The sequence below is a fragment of the Nesoenas mayeri genome, assembly GCF_963082525.1.
Source record: "Nesoenas mayeri genome assembly, chromosome: 1".
Classification (NCBI taxonomy): Eukaryota; Metazoa; Chordata; class Aves; order Columbiformes; family Columbidae; genus Nesoenas; species Nesoenas mayeri.
The window spans coordinates 15,574,187-15,600,982 of NC_137541.1; the positions used below are offsets into that span (position 1 = coordinate 15,574,187).

The window sequence follows — 26,796 nt, forward strand, 5'->3', positions numbered from 1 at the left end:
TCTGGCATGGAGTTGGGGGATTATGAACAGCCCGTTGTTATGAGAGAGGAAAACAAGCGAAGGAGAAGAAGGATGAAACCTCATTGTACATCGAGTAATTTGTCATCAATGGAACTGATATCCATTGAGTTCATTTTACCTACAAGCAACAAACATACTAAAGTACCGGAAATGATGTTACTCGAAATAGCTGGCAACTGTACGGTTGAGCAAATGAAAGCACAGATTTGGATGCGTGCAATAGAGATGAGTCAAACCGCAGACTTCTACCACGCATTCACCCCGGATCAATTTATTCTGCAGTATCAGAAGAAAGGGCAGTGGTATGAGATTTATGATAAACATCAAGTATTACAGACATTAGACTGCATATTGTACTGGAAAGTATTACAGAAGAAGGTGGGCAAGATCTATGTTGTCCAGAAACAAAAACCATCAGAAGAAGTTCAGGAATTTCAGCGGCAGCTTAACGACTTGATTGGTTACGATGTCACTGATGTAAGCAACGTGCATGATGATGAGCTAGAATTTACCCGTCGCAGGTTAGTCACTCCACGAATGATAGAGGTAGCCTGTAGAGATCCCAAATTGTATGCAATGCACCCATGGACTACGTCTAAACCACTCCCAGAATATTTATTTAAAAAGATCACTAATAATAACATTTTCATAATCATACATAGAGGAACAACTAGCCAAAAAATTAAAGTGTCAATAGATGACACGCCAGATATGATTCTTCATAGCTTTTTCACAAAAATGGCAAAGAAAAAGTCTTTGATGGACATTCCTGAAGATCACAGTGAACTGGATTTTGTTCTCAGGATTTGCGGCAGAGATGAGTACATTACTGGAGAGACGCCAATCAAAGATTTTCACTGGATAAGACAATGCCTTAAGAATGGGGAAGAAATCCACCTTGTCTTAGACAATCCCCCTGACCCAAATGAGGATGAGGTTCAGAAGGAAGAGTGGCCCTTGGTGGATGACTGTACAGGAGTTACAGGGTATCATGAACAATTGACAATAGATGGAAAAGATCATGAGAGAGTTTTCACTATCTCATTGTGGGACTGTAATAGGAAATTTAGGGTGAAAATAATTGGCATTGATATCCCAGTTTTACCAAGAAATACTGATCTCACTGTGTTTGTGGAGGCTAACATTCAACATGGGCAGCAGCTCCTTTCACAGAGGAGGACTTCATCGAAGCCTTTTACGGAGGAGGTTCTGTGGAATATTTGGTTGGAGTTTGATATCAAAATCAAAGACTTGCCTAAAGGAGCACTCCTGAATCTTCAGATATACTGCGGCAAAGCACAGGGACTGTCCACAAAGACGAACCTTCAGTCACATGAGTCCCCCAACTCTGATTCAAAGTGCAAAACTCAGCTTCTCTATTACGTAAATCTTTTGTTGATAGATCACCGTTTCCTGCTACGCAGTGGGGAGTATGTGCTCCACATGTGGAAAATTCCAGGCAAGGGGGAAGAACAAGGAAGTATCAATGCAGACAAGCTCACATCAGCAACTAACCCAGATAAAGAGAACTCAATGGCCATCTCTATTGTGCTGGACAAATATTGTCACCCAATTGCCTTGCCCAAGCACAGGATAACGTCAGACCCCCAAGGGGACAGGACACGAGCCGAAATGCCCAACCAGCTTCGCAAGCAACTTGAAGAAATCATAGCAACTGACCCACTTAATCCACTTTCTCCTGAGGACAAAGAACTGTTGTGGCACTTTAGATATGAAAGCATAAAGCACCCCAAGGCGTATCCTAAGCTGCTTAGCTCCGTGAAATGGGGACAACAAGAAATAGTGGCCAAAACTTACCAGTTGCTAGCTAAGAAGGAGACTTGGGATCAAAGCACTTTAGATGTTGGACTCACAATGCAACTTCTGGACTGTAACTTTTCGGATGAAAATGTTCGAGCAATGGCAGTTCAAAAACTGGAAAGTTTAGAAGATGATGATGTTCTTCATTATCTTTTACAACTTGTGCAGGTGAGGTATATTTGCATTCTTGAAATCTGCCTGCCTGGAATATTGGCATTGCCCCATCATCATTCCAGTCTTGGTGGGTCTAGTTAGTAATCCCTTTTTTTGAAGTCTTCAGTGTTTAGTCAAAGCAGTGGTAGTAACCAAATTAACCCAAAACACGCTTTCTACATTTTGCCTTTTGCCTATGTTGTTATTTTTGTGTTACCACGGCCTAGCGTCTTACAATTTGTGTCTTGTGTTTACAGTAGTTTGTTTTTTCTAGAGATTGTCAACACTAGCACAGCTATGATGGAGCAAATCCAAACTGTGCTGTCTCTAATCCTGTCTGTCTCAGGTCTGAATCTCATAGCACTGAAGAACTGTTGACCAGCTTCACCAACGGTTTAGAAAGAATGTAGACAGAAAGGAAGTGAAGGCAGATGTTGACATGGACAAGGCCTGAAGAAAAATCTGGGGTTGGCTTTTAGGTCCAGAATAACAGTGTGGTTACATAGCATATGGCAATGACTTCAGTCTTGTACTGTTAAGGGGGGACCAAATTTATCTAGAAAAATTTTTAAAAGTAAATGAAGAGTTTCTAGGACTCCATAAGATTAGTTCGTTCTGGGAAGCTGGGTGAGAAATTGTGCTTTTAATGGCGATGAATCACCACTGTATCGATTTGAAGCGCTTTGTATGTGAATCGTCCAGATGAAATGTTGAGGTTTATATCAGTTATACAAGAAAATTGGTTTGTTTGCTTTCTCACAACACGGTGCCAGAGCTGGGCCGGCTGCTGTCAGCAGCAGAGTGGCGTCTGCAGGCTGATGAAAAGGTGCAACCCTGCGGTTCTTCCTGGTAAACGCGTCCCCTGAAGCAAGGCAGCTCCGCAGGCTCCCCAGACCTGACAGGGCCCTGGTTTGTGCAGAAGGCTGTCTCCCTGCAGAGCAGGAAACACGTTTTTGAAGAATCAGAGGACAGAATTGACTTTCTTTTATTTTATTTTTTTTTTAATAAAAGAACTGCTGCAGCCTGGGAACCTGCAGGATGGGGCTTTTAATTTCTGTGGGTTCTGATAGAGCCCAGGTTCCCAGGAAAATGATGTTAGTATTTCAGATTTTGCTGCACATCAGTAGTGCTTTAAACAAGGCCTTTTGAGCCTTGTCTTTACTTGTCTGAAGATTAAGCTCCTCAGGCAGAATTTATGCACTTCTGCATTAACCAAAGGAGCTGCTACAGTTACCTCATTGGGCCTCCCACGTAGCTGCTGCTATATATATGCTTAGTGTGTGAGCTTTTGCTGTCTACATGTAGCTCAGCAATTTTATTCACTTTTGTATCCAAATTAGGGGCCTGGGGTGGTGATAGGTTGATATCAAAGTACCTGAGAGAATTTTTTAAAATTTGTTTCTGAAATTATTTGGTTTTGAAATTATTTCTTTTCAGGAAGTACAAATCTGGAGTGTTTTAAAAATAATAAATCTAACGGTAAATTAAATTACTGTAGCATAAAATCAGAGTAACTTAACTTCATTGTCTCATTTTTAGTAAGAAACATAGTTAGAAATGAAAAGATTGCCATCCCCAAAAATGAAAAACCTACTAAATCCTAGCATTTACCTCTCCGCTGCATCCTTGTCTTTCTTTCCTTGGCTAACAACGGAGTGTGAGCCATCAGCTCCCTGCAGCAGAGTGTTGGTACCACAGAGTATTTGAAAATCCACGTTTTTCAGAGAATGGTGTCTGCCATTCCTCTGCTCTAACAGGCACAGCTGAGATGTCTCTATTGCAAATGGTCATCACTTTTCACATGCACGCCTTCATGAAAGCTTGATGCCTTATGTCACTCTGCACGGGATATTCACATTTTACCTCCCAGTAGAGTTAGAAGCCAAACAAACATTTTATTTTCCCCCAGGTTTATCCCAAATAGAAGCAGCTGTGCCATAAATAAACCTATCGAACTTCCTGTAAAGGTCTATTGTTCTCTGCGCACTTGATAAAACATGGATAGGATAGTTAAAATACAACAATATCCATTGTAAAGCAAACACTAGTTACTGTGGTCCTTTTATGTGGCAGTGAGTAAAGCTCTCCTGGTGAACTGACAAGGCAAAGGTACGTGCAGGGACCTGCTGAAGTGCCAGCAGATGCTTTTTAATGGCTAGCTATTAAAATATTCATATTTGACTTTATGAAGAAAAAAGAAAACTGGGATTGACTTTTAAAATATTAATTTCTAAAACTTAAGCATGTTCATAATACATTTTTCTAATATTCTTTTATGTTAACCTGTATTTGCAATCCTAATATAAGGAGGTTTTGTTTTGAAGTGATGGCCGATTGTTTGGCTGTATTTAATTCTTAAATTGTTTTTTAGGGCTATGTAAGCAAATCAGTTTTAATTTATGTAGTAATTATTGCTTTGGGGTGCCTTATTGCAGTGAAAATAAATTTTTATTAAAAACCCCTCATACCTTCATCATCTCTCACACAAAGTAAGAGGATCTATCTATTTTAAAATCAATTTATGTTTGTGAATTCTCATTATCTTCTTAAATAAGATGGTGTTGCTTGAGGAAATAAAACAGTATTGCAGAGATGGTCAGGACTGTTCTTGCAGAATTATGATAGTGTACAAGGGCAAGTCTGGTGCTTGGGTTTCTCGTCTGTCTCTTAGATGGCAGCTGGAAAGAACGAGTAGCATTTTATAAGTTGGTTCATTCCAGAAGGTTGACTTAAAAAGCTAGATTTTATTTTTTTATTTCTGTTGAATAAACCCACAGGAAGTTTTACTTTTCAGAAACAGTGTTGATATTTTAATAGTAAAAAATACAACAGTGTGCCACAGTACTTTTAAGAGTTTATAAAATAAAACCCTATGATTTGTTTGAGGAATTTAGTAGACCTCTGCTGACGGATTGGTTGCTTCTTTGCGAGGTGCAAACCACAGTGGTCTTGAAAGAGCCATTCTGTTCTGTTGAATAACTGTGGCTGAAGGTTTGCATACTTCGTTGCTTCCGAAAGCTGAGCGTACGACATGCACCCAGCTCTCTGCACATCCCTTTGTTTTCCCTTCGTCTCCCTCCATGCCGCTTCCTGGCACTCTGCTTCCAGAACCTGAAGCTGTTCACCAGCCCCCTCAGTCCTCGACAAGGATTATGTGATCCTATTCCAGGGATTGTATGCTTCTTATTTCTCTTTTCTTGCCATGGGGTATACATGCATACTTTTTTTCTTCCACTAATCTTAATACAAACCTCCAATAAACTTGAGTCCCTCAAGCAACAGGAAAGAAGCTGCTGGAAAAAAAACCCGACGTGGACAAGTTCCCTGGCACAGCCTGGTATCTGGAAGTGGAAGGGTTTTCTGGTAGATCTATTCACTTGATTATTGGGATGGGGGAGAGAATAACAGCAAAATATTCCAATCCTGACACTTCAAAAAGAGTTGTTGACTTTTTGTTTCCACCTTTTTTTTGGCAGTAGCTTGGAAATATCTGTGGGCTTGGGTGGAGCCAAGTGGCTCTTGGAGGAGAAAAAATACATCTGTGCTCATAGAGTCATTAAAAAAAAAAAAAAGCCTGGTGAATTCTTCCTCTTAATTGTACTCCATTACTATAGGATGTGTATCAGAGCCTCTATTCAGTTTTGTCATTCATGTAGGGGTTAAAAGCCAGATCAGGAGCTCCAGAAAGCTGCTCCTGTATCCCATGCTTGCTGGGAAACCTGGCAGTGAACCCTGGTGCCCAAGTCCCGAATGGCAGATGTTGTCAAAAGCAGTGCTTTATTATTGACAATTTTTATTAAAGAATGATGACAAATATGTCATTTCATTTGTCAATAATCTTTCCAAGCCTTCCTAATGTCAATCAGACTGCAAAACGTTTTCTGACCTTGCTGGGTTTTGCTATGGCCTGAGAATTATGTTGCTTTGTTGATCTATCTTTCTGTGCTTAGGTTGGCCTCACTGGTTAACTACTCCCTACGTTGCTTTATTTGTTGCATTAATAGTACACCTGGAAAGAACCTGTTGCAAAGAAAAAGTGCTGCTTGAGTCAAACACAGAAAAGCCCTGCTTTGTTTTTTTCAACTTTGTTTCCTTTAAAGACCTTCTGTCTTGCTGTACACTTTCTACTCCTGCAGCCGTGTGTTCACTACACATCATTGGCATAGTAAACGTTCAATGCGATCTTAAATAGGTTAATAACCTGTCTTCTGTGTTTGTGTTACTCAGGCTGTGAAATTTGAGCCATATCATGACAGCGCATTAGCCAGATTTCTGCTGAAACGTGGTTTGAGAGTAAGTACTTCAAAATACAGCCAATTTGTGCTAAAGGTACTGGCATTGTTAAAAGCTTTCATCAAGAAGTGCGTGCTGATTGTAGTGTTTTTCTTTACCTCTAGAACAAAAGAATTGGTCACTTCTTGTTTTGGTTCTTAAGAAGCGAGATTGCCCAGTCCATGCATTACCAGCAGAGGTTTGCGGTCATCCTGGAAGCCTATCTTAGGGGCTGTGGAAAAGCAATGCTACACGATTTCATGAAGCAGGTTCAAGTAATTGAATTGCTGCATAAAGTCACGATGGAGATAAAATCAGTTTCTGCAGAAAAGTATGATGTCACTTCTCAAGGTATTTGCTGACAGGCATTTCTTTGTTTGTAATAATACTGTTTTTTCTCTTTGGGTGTGAAAATCTAGGCATAAAATTGTGATGTTTATTTAGAAAATTCATGGATAATTTACTGTCAAAGGGCATCTTTATTACTTCTTTTAAAATGCCAGTGTAAATTAATATTGATTGAACCAATAATACATTTGTTTGCTCATTCCACCCCAAAAGGGGAAGAATATCAATGTTCTAGACACGCAGTACTTTCCCATGCTTTGGCTTATCTTCTTGAACCTCACACCATGCAGCTGGGAGACAGCTAAGTTTGTGTATATAACCCTTAGCTGAATGCCAGCACTGAAGAAAGAAGCAATCCAGGACACAAATATTAACTGGAAATAAAGAGGAAAAGTGGGACTTGCCAAGAAACACAGCCTTACCCTAGGCAGTCACTGAAAGACTCTTGGCAGGAGGACTGGGGAGGAGCCCAGTACAGCCCCCGCTGTGCCACAAAAGTAGCTGATGGACCAGCGGTGTCTATACAAACTATACATCTCTGGGGTTTTGCAATGTGCTGAACAGGGGTCCTGTGAGACACAGATGTGGTATTGCTGTTTCTAGTTCTTGTCAGCACTGCTTTGGAAGCCACAGTAGGGTTATGCAATGCCTGTTTACCTCTGCGTTTTGTCTGCATTTATTTATTTTTTCTTTTTCCCAGCTTCCTTAAAAGCTTGTTTGTCGTGATTCCTATTAGTTGCTTGGTGTTGGGAATAAGCACGAGGAGATATATGACAATATTCAGATTCAAAAAGCTGTAGAGCAACAAGCTCTTCCTGCATGTTCAGCCTGGTATATTCCAGGCTGGAAGCCCTTGGTTGGGAAAGCCTTTGCACTCTGGTTCTGCAGAAGTGGCTGCTGTGGTGGTGTTTCAAAAGGAAGTCGAAGGAAAAATGCATTTATGCTTCAACATATAATTTAATATGTTACCACATAGTGTGAGTTAGGGGGCTTACTGCACCCCTTTATAAAATCTTATTTCTAAACAACTTTCTAAAATTTATGTTAAAATGCTCTATAATTAAATATATTTGGTCATAACTCCATGGTTTGGGAAGAAACTTTACAGCCTTGCAGATGCACATGTCTATAACAGCACTGGTTTCCATAATACATTATCTTTGAAGGATATGTGGGCAAAGAAGAAAAGTTTCAAGAGAAAGCAATCACATTAACACCCACCAGGTTTTGAAGTTAAAGAATCTCTGTATGTAATGTGCAGCAGAACATTGAAAGATGACTTATATAATTGACATTTTCACTGAATAAGGCTTCCTGAAACTAAGGAGTGTCCTACTAATGCTATATCTAATTTAATTTATTCTCAGATTATTGAGGATATGGTTTTTCCCACAGGCACTCTCTACTTCTTACATTTCTAAAAATGTATATCCTAACATTTCTTCTTAAATTTATTGCTTCTTTTTTGCTCCGTCATTTCTAATGTTCATAGCCGTTTATATTTTCAGTCTGAATGTTTCTGACTGTTTCCTTTTGTCATGCAGCCTCATCTAATTCCTGTATTTGTTTTTCTTCTTCCAGTATTTGTGGATTTTTTTTAAAGAATAAATTCCTTCCTTTTAGATCCATATTAGTCCAGTAGCAGTCATGCTGTCATACTGTTTCTTTCACTTTTCATGTAGTCTCTGTGCTTATATTTGAACAGAGCAAGTAATAATAAATAATTTCTGCAGATCATAGTATTACAGCTTGCGTAGGATTATCTGCTTTCATCACCATTCTGTGCTAGATGATTTGTCTCCCAAGAATGTGTCTATGCAGCTGTTTCTTCTCTTAAAATACATAGCACTTTGTTCTTAAGCCAGAACAACTTGAAAATCGTTTTAGCAAATGCCTTCACTTGCAATTTAAACTCAACTAATTCTTGATCTTTACTATCTTCAATTGGTCAGCATACAGTATTCAAATTACATTACAATGAGGAGACTTAATGAAATCAAGCTATATTTGTCTAGAAAATACATAGTTACATTTTAGAAAGCTGTTTCATGACCCATATTATGGCAGCCTGAGGGGTTTCAGGTTGGGTCTGTTTTTGGATTTGGTTTTGGTCTGTTTTTGAAAGATATCTAATTATAAAACCCACTTATTAGCTCTGCTATATTGCTGTCAGATTTCTTTTTTCTACCAGAAGAGATACCACATTAGTCAACCTGGCACTGCTAGGTAGTTCTTCTCTAAAAGCCTTTAGGATAGGTGTAGCAGTTGTGTTCTGTGAGTTCTCAGGTAATTCTTCTGGCTTGAATTACTTAATTTGATAGCAGCTTTAGAAACGTCTTCATTTTCTGGACATGACCCAGCAATGTGCGCTTGCAGCCCAAAAAACCAACCATACCCTGGGCTGCATCAACAGGAGCATGGCCAGCAGGTCAGGAAGGTGATTCTGCCCCTCTGCTCTGCTCTGGTGAGACCCCAGCTGCAGTGCTGAGTCCAGCTCTGGATTCCTCAGTACAGGACAGACACGGACCTGTTGGAGAGGGGCCAGAGGAGGGACACCAAGATGATCAGAGGGCTGGAACAGCTCTGCTGTGAGGACAGGCTGAGAGAGTTGGGGTTGTTCTGCCTGGAGAAGAGAAGGCTCCAGGGAGACCTAATCGTGGCCTTTGAATACTTAAAAGGAGCCTATAAGAGAGACGGGGACAGACTTTTTAGCAGAGACTGTTGTGACAGGACAAGGGGTAATGGTCTTAAACTAAAAGAGGGGAGATTCGGGCTAGACATGAGGAAGAACTTTTTTTCAATGAAGGTGGTGAAACACTGGCCCAGGTTGCCCAGAGGGGTGGTAGATGCCCCATTCCTGGAAACATCCCAGGCCAGGCTGGACGGGGCTCTGAGCAACCTGATCTAGTTGAAGATGTCCCTGCTCATTGCAGGTAGGTTGGACTAGATGACCTTTGATGATGGCTTCCAGCCCAAACCATTCTATGATTTTGTATATAAAGTATCCAGGCCTGTGTCTAGCTTTCTCATTACAATTTTTTGTTCTTTAATTTTTATCTCCAAAATCACTTGAACATGTATACGCAGCCTCTGCTGTGATGCTGCAGTTTTTTATCTGACAGAGTTCAGGTCTTTGTCTTAACGTAGGGTAATACCCAGTATGTTTCTTGTGCTGCCAACACCTGCTAGCTGAGATGAACAGAGTGCATCATATGTAGCATAATGCGTACCGTTCTAAGCTGAAGATTCAGAAGTTGAGGTTTTATGAATGAAAAAAATGAGTTTATACGTGACTATTAAAATTCTTGTTCATATCAATATACAACAAATTTTCTTCTCACTGGAATGTGAGATTAACAAGGCCGCACTGTGAAACCAGTTTTAGAAGGACTGGAAACTCAGTGTCTTTATACTTAGAGTCCTTATGTTTACAGTATAATTGACTCCAAGAATTCAAGAGCCATGAGTTTGCAAGAGCAATGCTTTTAAATGCCTCCATGGCATAAGGAAAAAATATTTTTAGGTGTGTTGTGCTGTGTTTTGGTTTTAAATGAAAGATGAGATTTTAATGTAATCTCCTGAATCTTCAGAAGAACGCCAAGCACTGTGCAGTACTTCAAACACTGTAGCAGGTACATGACTTGTGAGGTTCTTAAAGACTTTAAGTATCTGAAACAGCCCTAACCATTAATAGTGCAAGTGAAAGAGTCTTCCTCTGTTCCTCAAATCAGGAGATCTTTGAGGAAGGCAACTTTAAAAGTAGCTAAATGGAGGAGGTTTTTGGCTAAATCATGATGCTTAGCAAGTTTGATTACCTATAATATTTTTACCTTTCAACTTTAGATTTCATTGTGTTTTCTTACTTGTAATTGCAGTTATTGCACAGCTGAGACAAAAGCTTGAGAAACTACAGAGCAGCAAACTTCCAGAAAGTTTTAGAGTTCCATATGATCCTGGGCTCAGAGCAGGAGCCTTGGTGGTAAGTATATTCTGAGTTCCTACAAATTCTTTTTGAAAATAACCCCTTATATTTGCAAGTATGTGTCATTTGGTAAAAATTTTTACTGTTTTGTCAAAACTTCTTATTTCGCTGTGAATATGATGACATTTTCATGGACTCAGTAAGTTTTTATTTCCAAAGCTATTAGCATTTTTCTAAATGTAATGACATGCCACCCTGCACTAAAAAAGTGCAACAACCCATAAAACCCTAATCATTAAATGGCAATTGCAATTATTCCATTACTTCAATCCAAGATTTAACCAGGTAACTGACTTTTCTTTTTTACATTAAATATCTGTATAAAACTGTTTTATCTGACTTCAGGGGCTCTGGGATATTCAGTTCCTGTTCCTTCATTTACTTTCTCTGTCTTACCCAGACTCATATCTGTCATTAAGGTTTAGGTCCAGACCTTCATCTTACTGACAGAAATGTCTACCATAGCTATTTCTGGTTTTTTCAATGTGTCTATGTTGCTTTTATTAGAAAATACATTAAGATTTTGTTTGAAATACATTAGGAAACACTTGGGTTTTTCTGTTTTGCTGCCTCCAGTTTTGTGGTGAGGTTGCAATGGTTTATGTCGACTCAAAACCAAGATTAATAAATCAGCAGATGTGTAGTGAAAGGGAATTGGCTCATGCATCTACTGTGCAATGTGAATTTTGGGTAAAGAAGCACTTTGAAGGTCTGTGGATTCACTTGATGAGCAGCGAGGAGCCTACAAGAAAAGAATCCCTTGATTTTTCTTTTAGCTAAGGACAGACAAACCATCCAACCTAAGGAATTGCCTAATAGCAGGATACTCATTTGAGTAACTGATATTAGTTGTCTAAATGTGGCCATGTTTCTGTTGAATAAACCTATGCCTTGGTAGACACGTGATAACTCAGCTGTCTTCAAGCTGAGAGAATAAAGCACCTCCTGTTTGGGCATGACTGAGGCACTGTCAGTACAGAAGTCAATTCAAACATGGTTTGCTCAGAAATACAGAATTTGTGGCTTCTTAAATATTATTTTCTCAATTGTATTTCTCTCTCTTTTGTGTACAAAAATCACCAACCGCTTGACAAAAAGTTTATTTCAAAATAAAAGAAAACATCTTTCTGCATTTTTTAGTTTTTCTTCACATGGGAAGTATTCAGCCCTACCAGGACCTTCCTAGATGAAGGAAGCAATATATTTACAAAGGACAGTAGCTACATCTAAAAAAAGATGGGTTAGAGCCTTTTTGTTTTTCCCCACAAACTATGTGAACAAAAATATTTGATAAACTGTATTGGTAAGCTTTCATTTCATCTTTTTTTTTTTTTTTTTTTTTTTGATGGATTTATAAGGTAAATGCAGTTTCAGAGATCAAGGAATATTTTTTCCTTTATCATGAACAGTGTTGGGCAAGTTCAGTGAGGCTTTATGTGGCAATTGAATACCATTCCTTATGTGTGCTTTCAGTGTGTTTCTTGTGGTATAACTGTTTGCAAGTTGGTAAAATACTCTGTAGCTGGTGTGTAAAAGGGTTGGCTGTGTTAATGTTTGAATACCTTGGCTAGCAAGCAATAACTGATGTGTATTTCACAGATAGAAAAATGTAAAGTAATGGCATCTAAGAAGAAACCCCTCTGGCTTGAGTTTAAATGTGCAGATCCAACAGCTCTATCAAATGAAACCATAGGCATAATCTTCAAACATGGAGATGACCTCCGTCAGGACATGCTTATTTTACAGGTATGATAGCTAAAACGTATAAAATGAGTAACGTGAATGTTTTTAAATGGTTTGTCCTTTCAGAAGTGTGTATACCTTGTCTTTACTGTCCATATGAAATATGATGTTGTCATTTCTTCTTTAAATGGTGTATGATAAGGCTGCCATCAAAACTAGATCTTCTTTCTTGTCCTACAGTTGTTTATGTTAGTGTGTTGTTGGTTAACTCCAGTGGGATGGGGAAAGAGGAGAGGAAGAGTAAAAACAAAAAAACTTGTGGGCTGAGACAAAAATTGTTCAATAAGCAAAGGAGAAGTGGAAGAGGGGAGAAAACCAAGTGACACAAACTCCACACTCGCCACATCCCATGGGTAGACCAATGCTAAGCTAGTTCCTGCACAGGAAGGTGGTTAAGCTACCTAACCCCCTTCCTCTCTGTTTTAGTGCTGAGCATGACATTATTTAGCATGGAATATTTGATTGTTTTGGCTCATCTGCCTGCTTGTGTCCCCTCCCAGCCTCTTGTGCACCCCCAATCTATTCACAGCATTGCAGAGTGAGAAACAGAGGCAGCCTTGGTGCTCTGCAAGCACTGTATTGTATATTGTGTTGGTCACACAGGATTGTGTTGTTCACCAGCCCCAACCCCAGCACCATATGAGCTGCTCTGAAGAAAATTAACTTCATCCCAGCCAGAGCCAGTACACACTGTTACCCTGTTTTCTCCTGCTGTGTGCCATGCACACTTCATATTTTGGTATTCTAGAGAAGGAATCTTCCTTAGTGCAAGATGACCAGTTTTTCTGATGAAGCATTTTTAGCATTTATTTATGAAATAGGTGAAGTTATGAATGAAAACCAAATCAGTAGGTAGCATTGATCTAGTAATATTTCAGTGCTTGTTCTGACAGAGTGCTTTGTTAAAACTTTTGGGGATATTTATGGGAAAAAAATGAACATACTTGCTAATGTATTCAATCTGAAACTAAGGTAGAAATCATACAATATGTTTTTCAGCAAAACATATTGTATTATTTAATTAATAATATATTAATTAATATACTTTCTGAATACTTAAAATACTTTCTAAAACAGAAAAGATTGCCTGGGCACAAAATGGATGAGGAAATATAAACTCTGGTTCCATAACTGATAATCTCGAGTGGCTGCACACTTTCTGTATTTATCACTTAGTCTGTAAAATAGACAAGTTTAGCCCCATCTTAGAAGTCTGAGTGGCGTTATTTGTGTGAGTAAAACATAATGTCCAAATATTTTCAAATAGCTCAGCCTGTGCGTTTGTTTTTACTAGATTCTTCGAATTATGGAATCCATTTGGGAAGCAGAATCCTTGGACCTCTGTTTGTTACCGTATGGTTGTATTTCTACAGGAAACAAAATAGGTAAGTGGTCACGCTTACTGTGGTTAGAAATTCAAAATACCTTAGTTACAGAAGTTGTGTGCAGGAGAACTATCCTGGTGTGCACTGTGGTCCTGAGGTAAATAGCAGTTGATTAGACTTTCTCTGCACAACCTTCAGTTACTCTTAGCGATGGTTCCTGCCCTTCTGGCAGGTGTCCTTCAGCTGCTGCCCTGGCTGAACCCACTGTGGTTCCTGTGCAAGTCCAACGCTTGGCTCCTGCTGCGAGTTCTCTTTAGTAACAGTATTTGGCATAAAAAAGCAGTGAAAGTGAGTGAGTTATACAAGAGGTGTTTTAATGAGAATGAGATAGAGAAAAGAGTTGAAATAGCAGAACATTTATGGGTTTTTTTAATGTCCTAAAGCTTTGTACCCTATACTACGCAGAAGCAACAGCATTACTCAACAGGATGCTCCAGTGATATTTCTCAGGCGGCATTAGTTCCTGCAGCACAGATGATATATTTTCCAGAATTCCTGGTGGGAGAAATGGAGTAGTTGCTTACAAAGCTTCTGGAGAACTATGTGATGGTGTGTAGAGCAACCTGATCAGCTCAATTACATCCAGAAATGCCAAACCAATGTATAATTTATACATCCTGATGGCTCTGAACTGACTCTTTGTGTTTGGATTTGCATATATTATGTACTCTAGCACATCTACATTGCAGAGTTCCCTGGTATCCAGCTAATACAGAATTGACTGCAGAGTCAATTCTGCTGAGCAGTTCTTGAACGATTGGCTGGAGGAAAAGACCCATCAGTGTAGAAAAATTGGCCATGCCCAAAGGAAGCTGTTGCGCTGAAAAAAGTGCTTTGGCCGCTATAAACAGTGCATCAGTGAGACAGATTAGCAAGTACAGCTCTGCCATTTACTTATAAAGCTTGAGTGTGTAAAAATTAGCAAGTTTGTTAATTCATGTCATTGATTTGGCTGGCAATGTGATAGTAACTGCATGGATTCATAAAATAATGATAATATAAATATTGCTATTTGTCTCCCATGATCTCCAGCTTTTTAGTTCTATCCTTTTTCAGCAATATATTTTGCTTTATGGATTGAAGAATAATGAACTGAGCCCAGTAAAACTAAGAACTCTTTTTAACATGTATCTGTAATGTACTTCCTCTCTAAAATACATTGCCACATAAGTTTTTTATCATCCTTTCTTTTGGCTTCAAGATATCTCAGCAATGCAGAAAACCCAAACTCACTGATAAAATATGTGGTAGAGTGACACGAGAGGGTTTTTTTTCCTCCTAATATAAGTGGTTTAAAATTAAATAAATTGTATTAAGGGATTTCTAATAATGAATGAAATGGAACATTACATCTCAAAATACTAACTGTAAATTTATAGAGGCTCGGATTTTTTCCTGTCCTATAGGTATGCTATAACAAACCTATTTTTTAGAGAGATTTTTAGGATTTAATTTAATTTTGTTTAAAATCATCTTAAAACAATGTAATGTATTGAAATAATGGAGGAAGGTGGAGTAATCCTGCCAGTGATCCTAGCATTCTTGTATTCAAGTTACAGACTTAATTATTCTTTCATAAATTCTGCCCGTTTTTTATCTCAAGGAAATAATTGTTTATTTTCCTATACACACATGGGAGATATAAGAATTCAGCATCCTTTCAGCACCACAGTAGGGGCATTGTACAGAAAGACTCCTGTTCAATTTGGTGAGAGTACCTGCAGCCTAAATTAGTAATACCCAATGTGGACATCTTGATGTAGAGCTTGTGCTTGTTTGGAATGAAGCCAAAGTGTAGTGGCATGCAAAGGTTCTTTCACAATATTCATATGTGGTCTTCTTCCAAGTTGCCTCTTCCCTCCATCTTAGTATTTCCATAGAACTTGGGGTAGTTTCTGTGTGTTCACTTGAGGACAGTGCCCCGTTCTACACCAAACACAGGGAGGCAGCCAGGATTCTCACACCTGGGATAGCCATCCCTTCTCCTGTAGAGCTTCCTCTGTCTGTTGAAGACATCTGCGTTCAGTGCAGTTTGCAATTTTGGAACATCTGTCCTCTCTGCTACTGTTGCCAAGTAGACCTCTGTAGGAGGAACTTTCTCTTCTACGTATCACTGATAAAAGATCATACCCTACTCTCTCTCTCTTTGACATGGCCATATGTCCATGGCTCAGCAAGGCAATTATCATCACTTACTGTGCTGCGTCACTGCCAAATTTAAGAAGTTCAAGCTGATACTCAATAGGAGGTCCTCAGCTTTAGTACTGCAGGTCCCCAGAAGCCCACAGCGTGGTGCGTTTGCTGCTGCGCTTCCTCCGATGGAATACAGCCCAGCTGAGACCAGTAGAGGGAGATTTGTGAGCACAGGCAGAAAAAGCCTTTTCAACAGCTGGAATGTGACCTGGAGCTCATTCCCAGGAAGAAAACAACAGCTTGACAAGCACAGACCAAAACACAGAGCTTTTTAATTTTATGGTGTTGATGGCGGGTTTTGAAGGTTGTATTTCCATCATAGTTTTATTACAAACAAATTCAGGCCACTGTCAAGACAGAAAAAATACCTTCATGAGTTATTCAGCCATGAATTCAGCTGTCTGTGGAAGGCGGGGGCAGGAAGAGATTACTGCCTTGTAACCCTGTCACTGAAAAGTTTGCACATAATTCAGTAATTGAAGAAGGGTAGGACTGTGAATAGATAGAAATTCTTCCATTTCAGAGAGATAGTCAAACTGAAACCAAATCAGAAACTGCTTTTAATCACTTTGTGGAGAAAGGGATGTAGTTGTTTGCTTATTTATCTTTGAGCTGGAGCTGAAGCCACACTTTTACCTAGAAGACACTGTTGAACTTGAACCAGAGCAAGAAAATACATTCCCAGCTACTAAATAAGTCCAACTAAAATCTGGCTTTCCCCATGCAGACATGCCCAGTACATGGGCAGACTGCATTGGCCAGCCTTGGCTACAGTGCAGAATTGTGTTGTATCCTCTGTTTCTGCTTTTCTTTCTACTTTCCCTTTCATCACATGCCATGTTGGTATGAACAGTACAAGTGTATTTCTGCATCATATTGCTGTGATGTGCTGATTTGCCTTTGTGAGGTTCTGTTCAGTTTAGGGACAAACCTCTGAGCCCCAACAGCCAGAACTTTCCACCAGCAATCCCACTGCTATACCTCACTGTGTACTGGTATTTCTGAACCTTTCTGTGCATATGCATGCATAACTTTAAATTGGATTTACTGCAGGAGGGACAGCACTGTTCCTGTGCCACAGCTCTGGCAACACTTGTGTCCCCAGGTTGCTGCAAAACTGCAGCTTCTCTTCAGCTCCTCAAATCTGTGAAGCTGGAGAGAAGCTGGTGGGAATGTGAATGATACCTGGGTTTATGTAGGGGATGAGGACAGGAGGTAGTTCCTTTCCTTGGGAAGACCCTTATGCAGAGGGCCACCACTCATTGTGTGATTCTTCCCATTTTAAAATGTTTTACATTCTCACAGAGGAGTTTAGGATGCCGGGCTAGTTACGAGTACTGGCTGGTTTCAGCTGGGAATGAACCAGAACCAATGTTGCTTGTAAAATAAATTTCTGCTAACAACCTGTGAAATTCTGCAGTTGTTTTTTAAAAAAAACCCGCAGTATTACATTTAATTTGTTATATTTTTATTTGAATTTAATAACTATTAATGTCTTCCTTGTTTTCTGTAGGAATGATCGAAATTGTGAAAGATGCTACAACAATTGCCAAAATTCAGCAGAGTACAGTTGGAAACACTGGTGCATTTAAGGATGAAATACTAAACCAGTGGCTCAAGGAAAGATGCATGATTGAAGAGAAGGTGAGTTCTTTGAATTTTTAAGTAGGATTTTGAAATGCACTCTACTAATTTAGGAGCGCAGAGCCCACGCGGTTGTGTTTGTGTTATTTATGTGAGTTTAAAAAATCCATTCATTTTCCTTGTGCTCAGCCACAGGTGTCTGTGAAAGAGCCTTTGGAATTCAGCTGGCAATCGAGTTTCCAAGAAACAAGATGCTTTAGAAATGACTCCTTTGTCAGTGATATTTAGAAGTGATATGTGAGGAGCAGATTGAAAGGATATATAGTAACACTGAAAGGCAATGTAGTTTTAGAGGATTTAAATACAAGTTTGGATCTTAGAACTCCTTTGCTTAGGTAGGTCCAGTGACCTACTGGAGCTTTCTGGCAGTTTTTTTTCTCAGTGTGGAAAACTCTATGGTTATTTTATTTGTCCTAATGGATAGAGCCTACTCGCACAATACAGCGAGCGCAATGCAGGGCTGTGATCTTAATCTCTGCTGTGCGATGGTGTATTTTATAAGACAGTTTGCCTAACTGTTGCTAGATACGTGTCGACAGAAAGGCATATGACTTTGAGAATGACAGAATTTAGTTTCTAGCATTGAAGCATGTAACATCTCTAAGATTTCTTTTTAGTTTCAGGCAGCTGTGGAAAGATTTGTTTATTCTTGTGCTGGATACTGTGTGGCAACCTTTGTGCTTGGAATAGGAGACAGACACAATGACAACATTATGATTACAGAAACAGGTGAGTTATTTTTTGGGAATTTCATAGAAGAAGTGGGGACTGTCTATACTTCACTACATTTAACTGTTGTTTCAATAAATAATGCATTTAACAATGAATGAGGAGACAATCCAGTTCTGTCGGCAGTGCTTAGAAGTTCAGGTCCTCCTGTGACATTGAAATGTATTGTCAGCCCTTTCGGCCTTCATATAGACTCTAGATATTTATCATTAATAATGTCATTCTTTTTCAAGGCTGAGTTTGTTGCAAACTAAGTCATGAGGAATGTAAAACTATTTTGGGTCTAGATCTAAAAGCCAAAAAACTTTAAAAAGCAGACAGCTATTCACCTGTCTAGACAGTGGATGTGGTTCTGACAGTGGTTAGTGGAACCATATCTGTGTCAGAATTCGGATGTTACTGGACTATTTTCACTTCCAAGGAACATAATTGCTTTATATACCTCTGTAGAAAATCCTAGAAAATAAGTGTATGTGGATTGTATTGGTTTTGCTGCTGATGTCTGTGGGACGGTTACAATCCTCCTGAAAGAACCACATTTTTTTGGTATTACAAACTTTGGGAATTATTTCTGTAGCTGCTCATTGGTTCATCCCTGATTTCACTTGTCTGTGGAAGCCCCAGAAAGGACCCCAGAACAAATGCTACATATAGAGGGGTTTTATTTGGTCTAAGAAATTCACTTCCAGTTTCATGACTATCTTGCTTCATAATTAGTCTTTACATAATGCTAAGAGACAGAAAATACTTTTGGGCTCAATTAGAAGGCTGTATATTTAATATTAATCATATTGTAGTTAAAGTTTTACCAGTTGAAGGCTAGAGAGACAATATACCCTGAAGGCAGAAATGAGCTAATTGAAAACTACAGTAAAAAAGTTTGCCAGAGTCCTTGAGGAAAAAACAGACAAAGAAATGGTGTAGTTTCAACATTATATATCATATAATGCAACGTTAGTGCCCATTGGCAGAAAATAAGGGACAGGTCAGTGGGAGACAGGGAAAGGAAGGTTTCTCTGTTGTGGTGGGAGCAGGTTGGTCTTGGAGTCCTGAGCCAGAGCAGCCAGAAGGGTGCCAGCCCGAGAGGTCTGCAGAGGGTGTCAGGTTTGGGGTCAGTTGGGACGACTCAGAAACTGGCTGAAAGGCTGGAACATCTAAGGATGTTCCACCTAATGATCACTGTTCAGTATCATCTTGGCTCTGAGCAACCTGATCTAGTTAAAATGTCCCTGCTCATTGCAGGGGGTTTGGAGTAGATGACCTTTGAAGGTCCCTTCCAACCCAAATCATTTGTCGATTCTACGATTTTATCTTTCTGTATGCATTTACATTACAAAGCTGTTTTTAAGTAACCATACTCTTTTATCCCTACGTCTTCTCTGCTGGTGAAAGCAATAAAGTAATCCGAATAACAGCAGCACGCTCCAGTCCTGTAGGTGTAGTGATCCTTTCACTTTGCTTTCTTGGGATCTGATACCCTATTACAATCTCGAAAGTTATGCAAAGGGTAACAATGCAGATTTCTGCACAGTACAGGGTGGTTTAAAAATCAGTAATGAAGGTCTGTGAGGAAGAAGCAGCATGGTTCTTGTGAATGACATTAGCCAAGGAGCTGGATAGCACCAGAATCCCTTGGCTATTTGAAACACAACCCACAAGCCTTTTCCATGTAGTGCTGGGAGCTGATTGTTATAGATCTGAGGCACAAGCTTTCCTTGGTTGATTTTTGAAAAGCTGTGAGTGTATGTTTAGAAAATACAGTAGTTCTGCCTGTTTTATAACAACTGCCAAAGATAAATAAAAAGTAACTTTGCCAAGAGGACAAAAAAGAAGAGAGAAAATAGACTTTTCTAACGAACTAAAGAGTGATCACATATACTCTAAAAAAGAGGGCTTGGAGTTATTGTGAATACAAGTAAGTGTCCGTGGCAGTTTATTGCATTTGAGCCTAACCGTGACTACTTCTTCTCTTTATGAAGGTAACCTTTTCCATATTGATTTTGGCCATATTCTTGGGAATTATAAAAGCTTCCTTGGAATTAATAAGGAAAGAGTTCCTTTTGTGCTGACTCCAGATTTCCTGTTTGTCATGGGGACTTCCGGAAAGAAGACAAGTCTCCATTTCCATAAATTTCAGGTAAGGGTGAATATCTAGCTGCAAATCAAAGCAGTGGTTTTTACCCTCTGAAATGAATATCAGTGCTTTAGTTTTCAAAGATCTAGGCTCTTGGGTATTATGTTAATTAGATTTACTGAATCATAATGCAATTCTGGGATATTTTAGGCCCAACTAAGAGCAAAAATTATCTGTAGGATTATGGGAACTAGAATTCAAATGTCTACATTCAAAGCCACATTGAAAAGCTTCAGTTAGCAGCAGACTGCGTAAGCAGTACTTTCTTTGTTTCTTGTCTTGATCGAAAATACCTTGTAGAGAGCTTCAGAGTTTGTGCCATTAGAGGAGACTGGAAGCACTAAGCAGAGCCTTGTGTGCAGTACGAGCAGGTGGGTGGCATTTCCTCGCTGGCTCTGCTGGTCGTATTCTCTCCTGATTCTGCCCTTGTGGGCTGGGGCTTGGACTGCTGCATGGGAATGGAAATCTGCAGTGACCCTGAGCTGTCTCAGGTTCTGGTCTTGTGAAGTGAATGGACTTAACGCTCTGAAAGAGAAGGAAATCTGTTCTATTGTAGCTTCTATTTGAAACTGAGCCCCTCCGAAGCAGTTGTGATTTTTCGAGCTTGTTTAGGAGCAACACAAAATGCTGTTTAGCATGTTTAATGAAATGGCTGAGCAGAAGTAAATGAATGTCTGGGGTGTTATTCCTTGGCTCATCTTTAGGGATTGCAAATAAGTGCTTGATTTAGAAAGCAGGTTCCCTATCATGTGAAAAGTCTCCTCCAGAGTGTGAGTCAAAGGAAAAGCCAAGCTTCGATGTTCAGAATTCCCTGTGAACGAACCAGTCTCTCTGTCCTGAGTCGAGTTTTTCAACCTGAGTACCCGATTAAGGTTCTTATTGTTGGATAGTGAATATGTTGCTTTGAACATACACATGACTGTACAGCAAATAACGGGGCAACTGTCCCCCTTGAGCCCAGACTTCTGAAAATAACTAAAGAACCAGGTGCGATGTTTGAGTCTTTGTTTTGCACAAGGACTGTCTGTACCATGGCACGGGTGTTTTGAAGGAGGCTTGTAGCTCAGAAGATTTCAGGGCAGGTGGGTTTTGCTGTGGGAAGGCAGTGCTGCGCCCACGCTCTCCAGGAGCCGGTGAGCGGTGCTGTGTGCGGGAAGGGCCTGTGAGCCATGGGTGCGTGTGAGGCTGAGACACCACTGGGGGTGTGTCGTTTCATAGAAGACCTCTGTTCTGGAAGCAGAAAATAGTTGGAAAAGTGAAAGTGCCTAAGTGGAGAGCTGGAAGATAAGCAACCTGTCAGTGTAATAAGGTAATGTTGTGTTTGTGTATATGGATCATCCAGCGTTTTAGAGAATATCTGACCTTTCCTTCAGCAACCCAAATACCAAAAGCACTAGGAGGTGACTTCGGTCTTGGCCTCTCTTCAGGCTATGCCTTCAGTCCTGCGTTTGACTGAACATACATCCTGTCACTCTGGTATGAGTTTCTAAGTACTGCTGCCATGCAGAGGGTTTAGGAGCCGTGACAGTGTCAGAGTCATTTCCGCTGGTGTCGTTAACCAGCTGAGAGGTGATTAATGTGCTTTACCTTTGTGAACTGTGACTGTGATGTGTGAGTTGGTCAGTTTAAATGGAGTGATTTAGACACAGGCAACAGTAATACTGACCCAAAAATGCGCCTTAGTGTACAGTTGCTGCAGTAGTTGCTGTTTATAAACTGCTATTTTGGTAGTACATTAAAATGCTTTCCTGCTTCGAAGACTAATAAAATACTTCCATAAAAGTAAAATAGTAACACAGAGCAAGATCTGCATCACATGTTTTGCTGTAAAATATGGGGGTTTTTAATTACATGGTCAGAGTAAAAAATACACAAAATTATAGCTTCACTTTTCAACTGGCTGGATTAATCATGTTTCCTAATATTGAGGGATTCATTCAGTGTGCCTGCTGACTCATTCATGTATTAATGGAAAAGTCTCAGCATTTGTCCTTTATTAATTTTTGAGAGCATATCCCATTAATTTGTACTTTCAACTACATTAAAATACCTTGTAGTTGAGAGGAATCTTTTTTAAAAATTTTATTTCTCTGTCACGTATTAGATACAGTCCATACAGATAGATGTGTTAGCCGTAGCTCATATTGCAGGTGTCAGAGGAGGTTAATTAGACAAATAATTTTGACCAAAGTTCACTGCAACAGAGTATAATTCAGTATTAGTAAACTCCTAAAGCTGTCGGTGGCCTGGCAACTTTTCTGGAACTAGCAATAAAGTGCGTTCCTATTAGTTCTTAATCTAAATTTTGCTTCCCTTTTTGTTAGCATTCCTTACGATGGTGTAATGAAAATTAGATGCCAGAGGTTATTAGTGACATTACAGAAACACTGAGTAGGAAGCAGTATTTTATGCTTATTTGTCCTAATCACAAATATGTATTTAAGCATAACTTAATCTGATAAGAAAAGTATTTTTCTGTTCCATCCATGAATTTTTCAGCTGCTTTAGTACTGCCCAGATTTCTCGTGCTGCAGGTGTCAGATGTGGTGGCTTTTCCTTTCAAGCCTTTGCCTGAAACCCGTGTAACTCTCTTACTTCTGTGTACACACGACTTTTTCCCTTCTTACTTGTAAAAACCCTTGAGGGAGCCTCATCTGGTTTTTGTAGTCTTTTGAGCTTTGTCTATAGTTTGCCTAAAATTGTCATTGCTAGTTTAGCATGTGTTTATTTCATTATATGTTTATTTTACTTACGTAACAATCTTTCATTACTTTGCTGATTTGATAATATAAAGATCTGTCTTTTCAGTACTTATCAACTTCTTCTGTACCATTTGTTTACAAATGCTCGTGTATCTGATTGTCAAATAAAGGTGACAGAAAGCAAGAGGGTGTACAGTTCATCATGGAAAAATATTTATTTATAGTACATTGTACAGAGAAGGGATGGCCTGTGTAACAAAACTTGGACACTTCAGATTATAAAAATGCCTTATCTTTACGATACTAAGGAGAGTTTCAAGTTCTCAAAATAATTATTCTTTCTTCTGTCTATTGGACAACAGGAGGTTGGTTTCTCCTCAGCTCCTCTCTTTTTGCCTATGGCTTTAGATCAGTTAGCAGCTTTCTTCTTGATCCCATGGCAAACATCTACGTATCCTTGACACATACGTATGTGTTATTTTTGGTTCTCACTGCCTCTCTCCGGAGTGTAAAAATTAGTTTTCTTGGAAGATGTTAATTAAAAACTCCACTCAGTTTCTGTCTGAATAAATAACAGTAACAGGCAGATACAGATTTTTTTAAATCTTCTGAATTCTGGAAGGACTTTTGAGATGCAGTGATGCCAGGTTCTTGACTGCATAATTGTTGTTCTTTCTCAGATACCGGCAGTAGTGAGATGCATCATCCATAGAGAAATGTAAAACCTTCTTTGATATAACTATAAAGAGCTTTCATCTCTTTCAAGCGGAACAAAACACACACACACTCTTGTGACAAGATTTCCCTGTTTGAAGTTTATAATACATAAGCAGAATTAATTTTTTTTACTTTTTTTTTTCTCTCATGTCATGGAGAGAAACTAATCCCTGTGATAAGATGATGGTATTTTCTGCTGTAAATTGTGCTTTGACCATTGCAACTTATCTTTTGCTTCTCTAGAGCTAAACTAACATTAGAGTCGTAAGTATGATCTTATTTCAGGACAGAATTGATTTGGAAACAGAGCAAAAGACTGAAGGGCCCAGGCAATAGGGAAGAAGAAACCCTACAGACAGATCTTCAACATATCATCTTGCTTCCTTAGCATCTTCTGACCTGTCTGGTTGGTTCTCCTGGTGTTGCTGATGTGAACAGTGATAAATGTTAAGATTATTCATGCAATTCTAGCTGTTTCTAAGGAAGAAAAAAGCATACACCTTATCAAAAACAAATGGTGTTCTAGAGGGCTGATGAGATTGGGTAGAACTTATAAAATATTTGGATTTCTTAAGAATCCTTTAAAAAATTCATATGCATTTGTGGAAAGGTTAATTAGCATTGCTTCAGCTTTGGTTTTAATAGCAACAGTCTTCTTGGAAATATTTTTCATCTTTTTACACTACTACATTGCAGGCCCAATTTCACTTTCTGATATATGATTTCTTCATTGCGTTGTCTTCCTCAAGACGTTATTTCTAAAAGTAAATGAGTAATAAATTCAATATAAAAAATAATCATTTCAGCTTATGTATTAGTCACTTAGCATTAAATATTCTTTTCAAAAGCATTGCGTGTTTTTCCAAGCTGCCTCAATTTTCTTCTTCTAAAGGTTATGTTTTTAAGCACAAATTACTTCTATATGGAAGTTAAAAGGCTACTAAAAAATCTATGGAATCCAATATGACCGTATATAAGCATGGAAGTCCTACAGCCAGGCAGTGTGCCTGGAAACCAGAGCTGTCAGCTGGAAACATTTCTCAGAACACCAAGCCTGAAAAATCTTCTCCATTAAATAAGCCAGCACCTCTGCAAAGTAGATAGATAGATTGATCCATAGATAGACAGACAGATAGATATGGGTATCTATAAAATGAAGAGCAGTCCCCTGGAAGTGCTTTATTCAGTATCACTTGCCATCCCATGGGTTTTAAAAGGGAATATACCAACTGGAAAGGAAGACAGTGAATTGTTTCCGTCTCTTTTAACAGCCGCAGAAAGACATCATATGACAGGGAAATTGGAAATTTTGGTGAAGCTAAGGTTTTATGCTTTAGTAATTGATATAATATTATTAAAGAGAGCCTTTAGTTTGTGCAACAGTGAGTGTTGCCCCAAGGTGTAGGGGTGAATTGAAGTAATAGCAAGTGACGGAGGCAGAAGTTCACGTCACGTTCCTGCTCAGGTGAATGGCTCTGTTGGGTCTCCTCTGATGTCCTCGAGTCACTGAATAGTGTTGGTGATTGAGAGCCCTGTGAAAATCCTACCCTGTCCCTCTCAGCTCACCTCAATTAACAGAAAATCCTTCTCTCTTGTAGGACGTATGCGTGAAGGCTTATTTAGCTCTTCGACATCACACAAACCTGCTGATCATCCTGTTCTCCATGATGCTAATGACTGGAATGCCCCAGTTAACCAGCAAAGAGGATATTGAATATATCCGGGACGCGCTGACAGTAGGGAAAAGCGAAGATGATGCCAAAAAGCATTTTCTTGATCAGATAGAGGTTTGCAGAGATAAGGGCTGGACTGTGCAATTTAACTGGTTTTTACATCTTGTGCTTGGAATCAAACAAGGAGTAGAAAAGCATTCTGCTTAACATTTTATGTAAATGAACTGTGGGTGTAAATAGGAGGTTAGTGAATCTACATGTTATTTATGCATTCCGAATAAATGAGCAGTCAAAATTGCCTTTACTTTGCTGGCAGCTTAAATGGATCTTCTAAAAAGGCAAAGGACTTTTGCTCTGCCCCTCCAGAAGATCTTCCTGCAGTTAAGACTATGTTTTCTTCTGTAATGTCTAATGACACTTCATTTTTCTGGATTCTTTTAACTAGTTGCTTTGCTGATGTGGCCTGCATTTTTCTTGTTTTCTTTAGTAATAATTTCAGATAAATATGAAAGAAGAGCTTGAGTAAGATGATAACCTGCAAATCCAAGTAGAAATCCCCTATGACATTAGCTTAATTGTTCATGAGGGTCAAGCCCTTCAAAAGCGGAAGAATCTGTTTAAAAACCTATTCTATTGAAATGTCTGTAAGCAATTAGCTTCTTTCTCAGGGTGCCTTACACTCAAGTGTTCTTCACCCGCATCTTTCTGGTTTGTCCCTTCCTTAACACTTTGTCCTTTTTGGATTTTTAATACGTTGTTGGTGAAAAACAGCTTTGACTCCACCACTAGAGAAAATTACCTTACTATTAGTGTCGCCCGACATACACAACGGAGCTTGACTGTCTCGCCAGAAGGATTTCAGAGTTACCTGGAAGTTCCTCAGGTTTGAACCTGAAATTCTGAAGGTTTCATTTTGAAAGATTTTCTACTGTATTTTTAAATGGGGAACATCCATATTATATTACAGATTATATTCCTACTGTAAAGTTACTATAATTCCACCTGCGTAGCAAAAGCTTTGTAGAAAAAGCAATGGTACTTCCTTGCTCCTTGGAGAAGACTTCTTATGTAAGAGAGTCATTGACATTTTACCAAATACTCAAGAAACCCAAAGTTATTTATTCTTTGGTAATATATTTTCAGGATATACCTAGAAGGAATTAAATGTAATCTTTAAAATTGTGTATATTTTGCTATTTATTTTTAAATTCCTTTAAGAGACTATACTACTGAAAAGCTATTTATGAAAGAAAAAAATCCTTATCTTTAATTTCAATAT

The 26,796-nt window shown here is 39.1% G+C and overlaps 1 protein-coding gene across 1 annotated transcript; it reads left to right on the forward strand.

Moving 5' to 3' along the window:
- PIK3CG (phosphatidylinositol-4,5-bisphosphate 3-kinase catalytic subunit gamma) lies at positions 1-25,724 on the forward strand (the record flags this gene model as incomplete). Its single annotated transcript, XM_080353543.1, has 10 exons — positions 1-2,010; positions 6,223-6,288; positions 6,393-6,618; positions 10,491-10,594; positions 12,197-12,343; positions 13,635-13,725; positions 17,432-17,562; positions 18,180-18,291; positions 20,271-20,428; positions 25,443-25,724. The coding sequence occupies exons 1-10, from the start codon at positions 7-9 to the stop codon at positions 25,722-25,724; spliced, it is 3,321 nt and encodes a 1,106-aa protein (XP_080209669.1). The 5' UTR covers positions 1-6.
- Between the last annotated feature and the right edge of the window lie 1,072 nt (positions 25,725-26,796).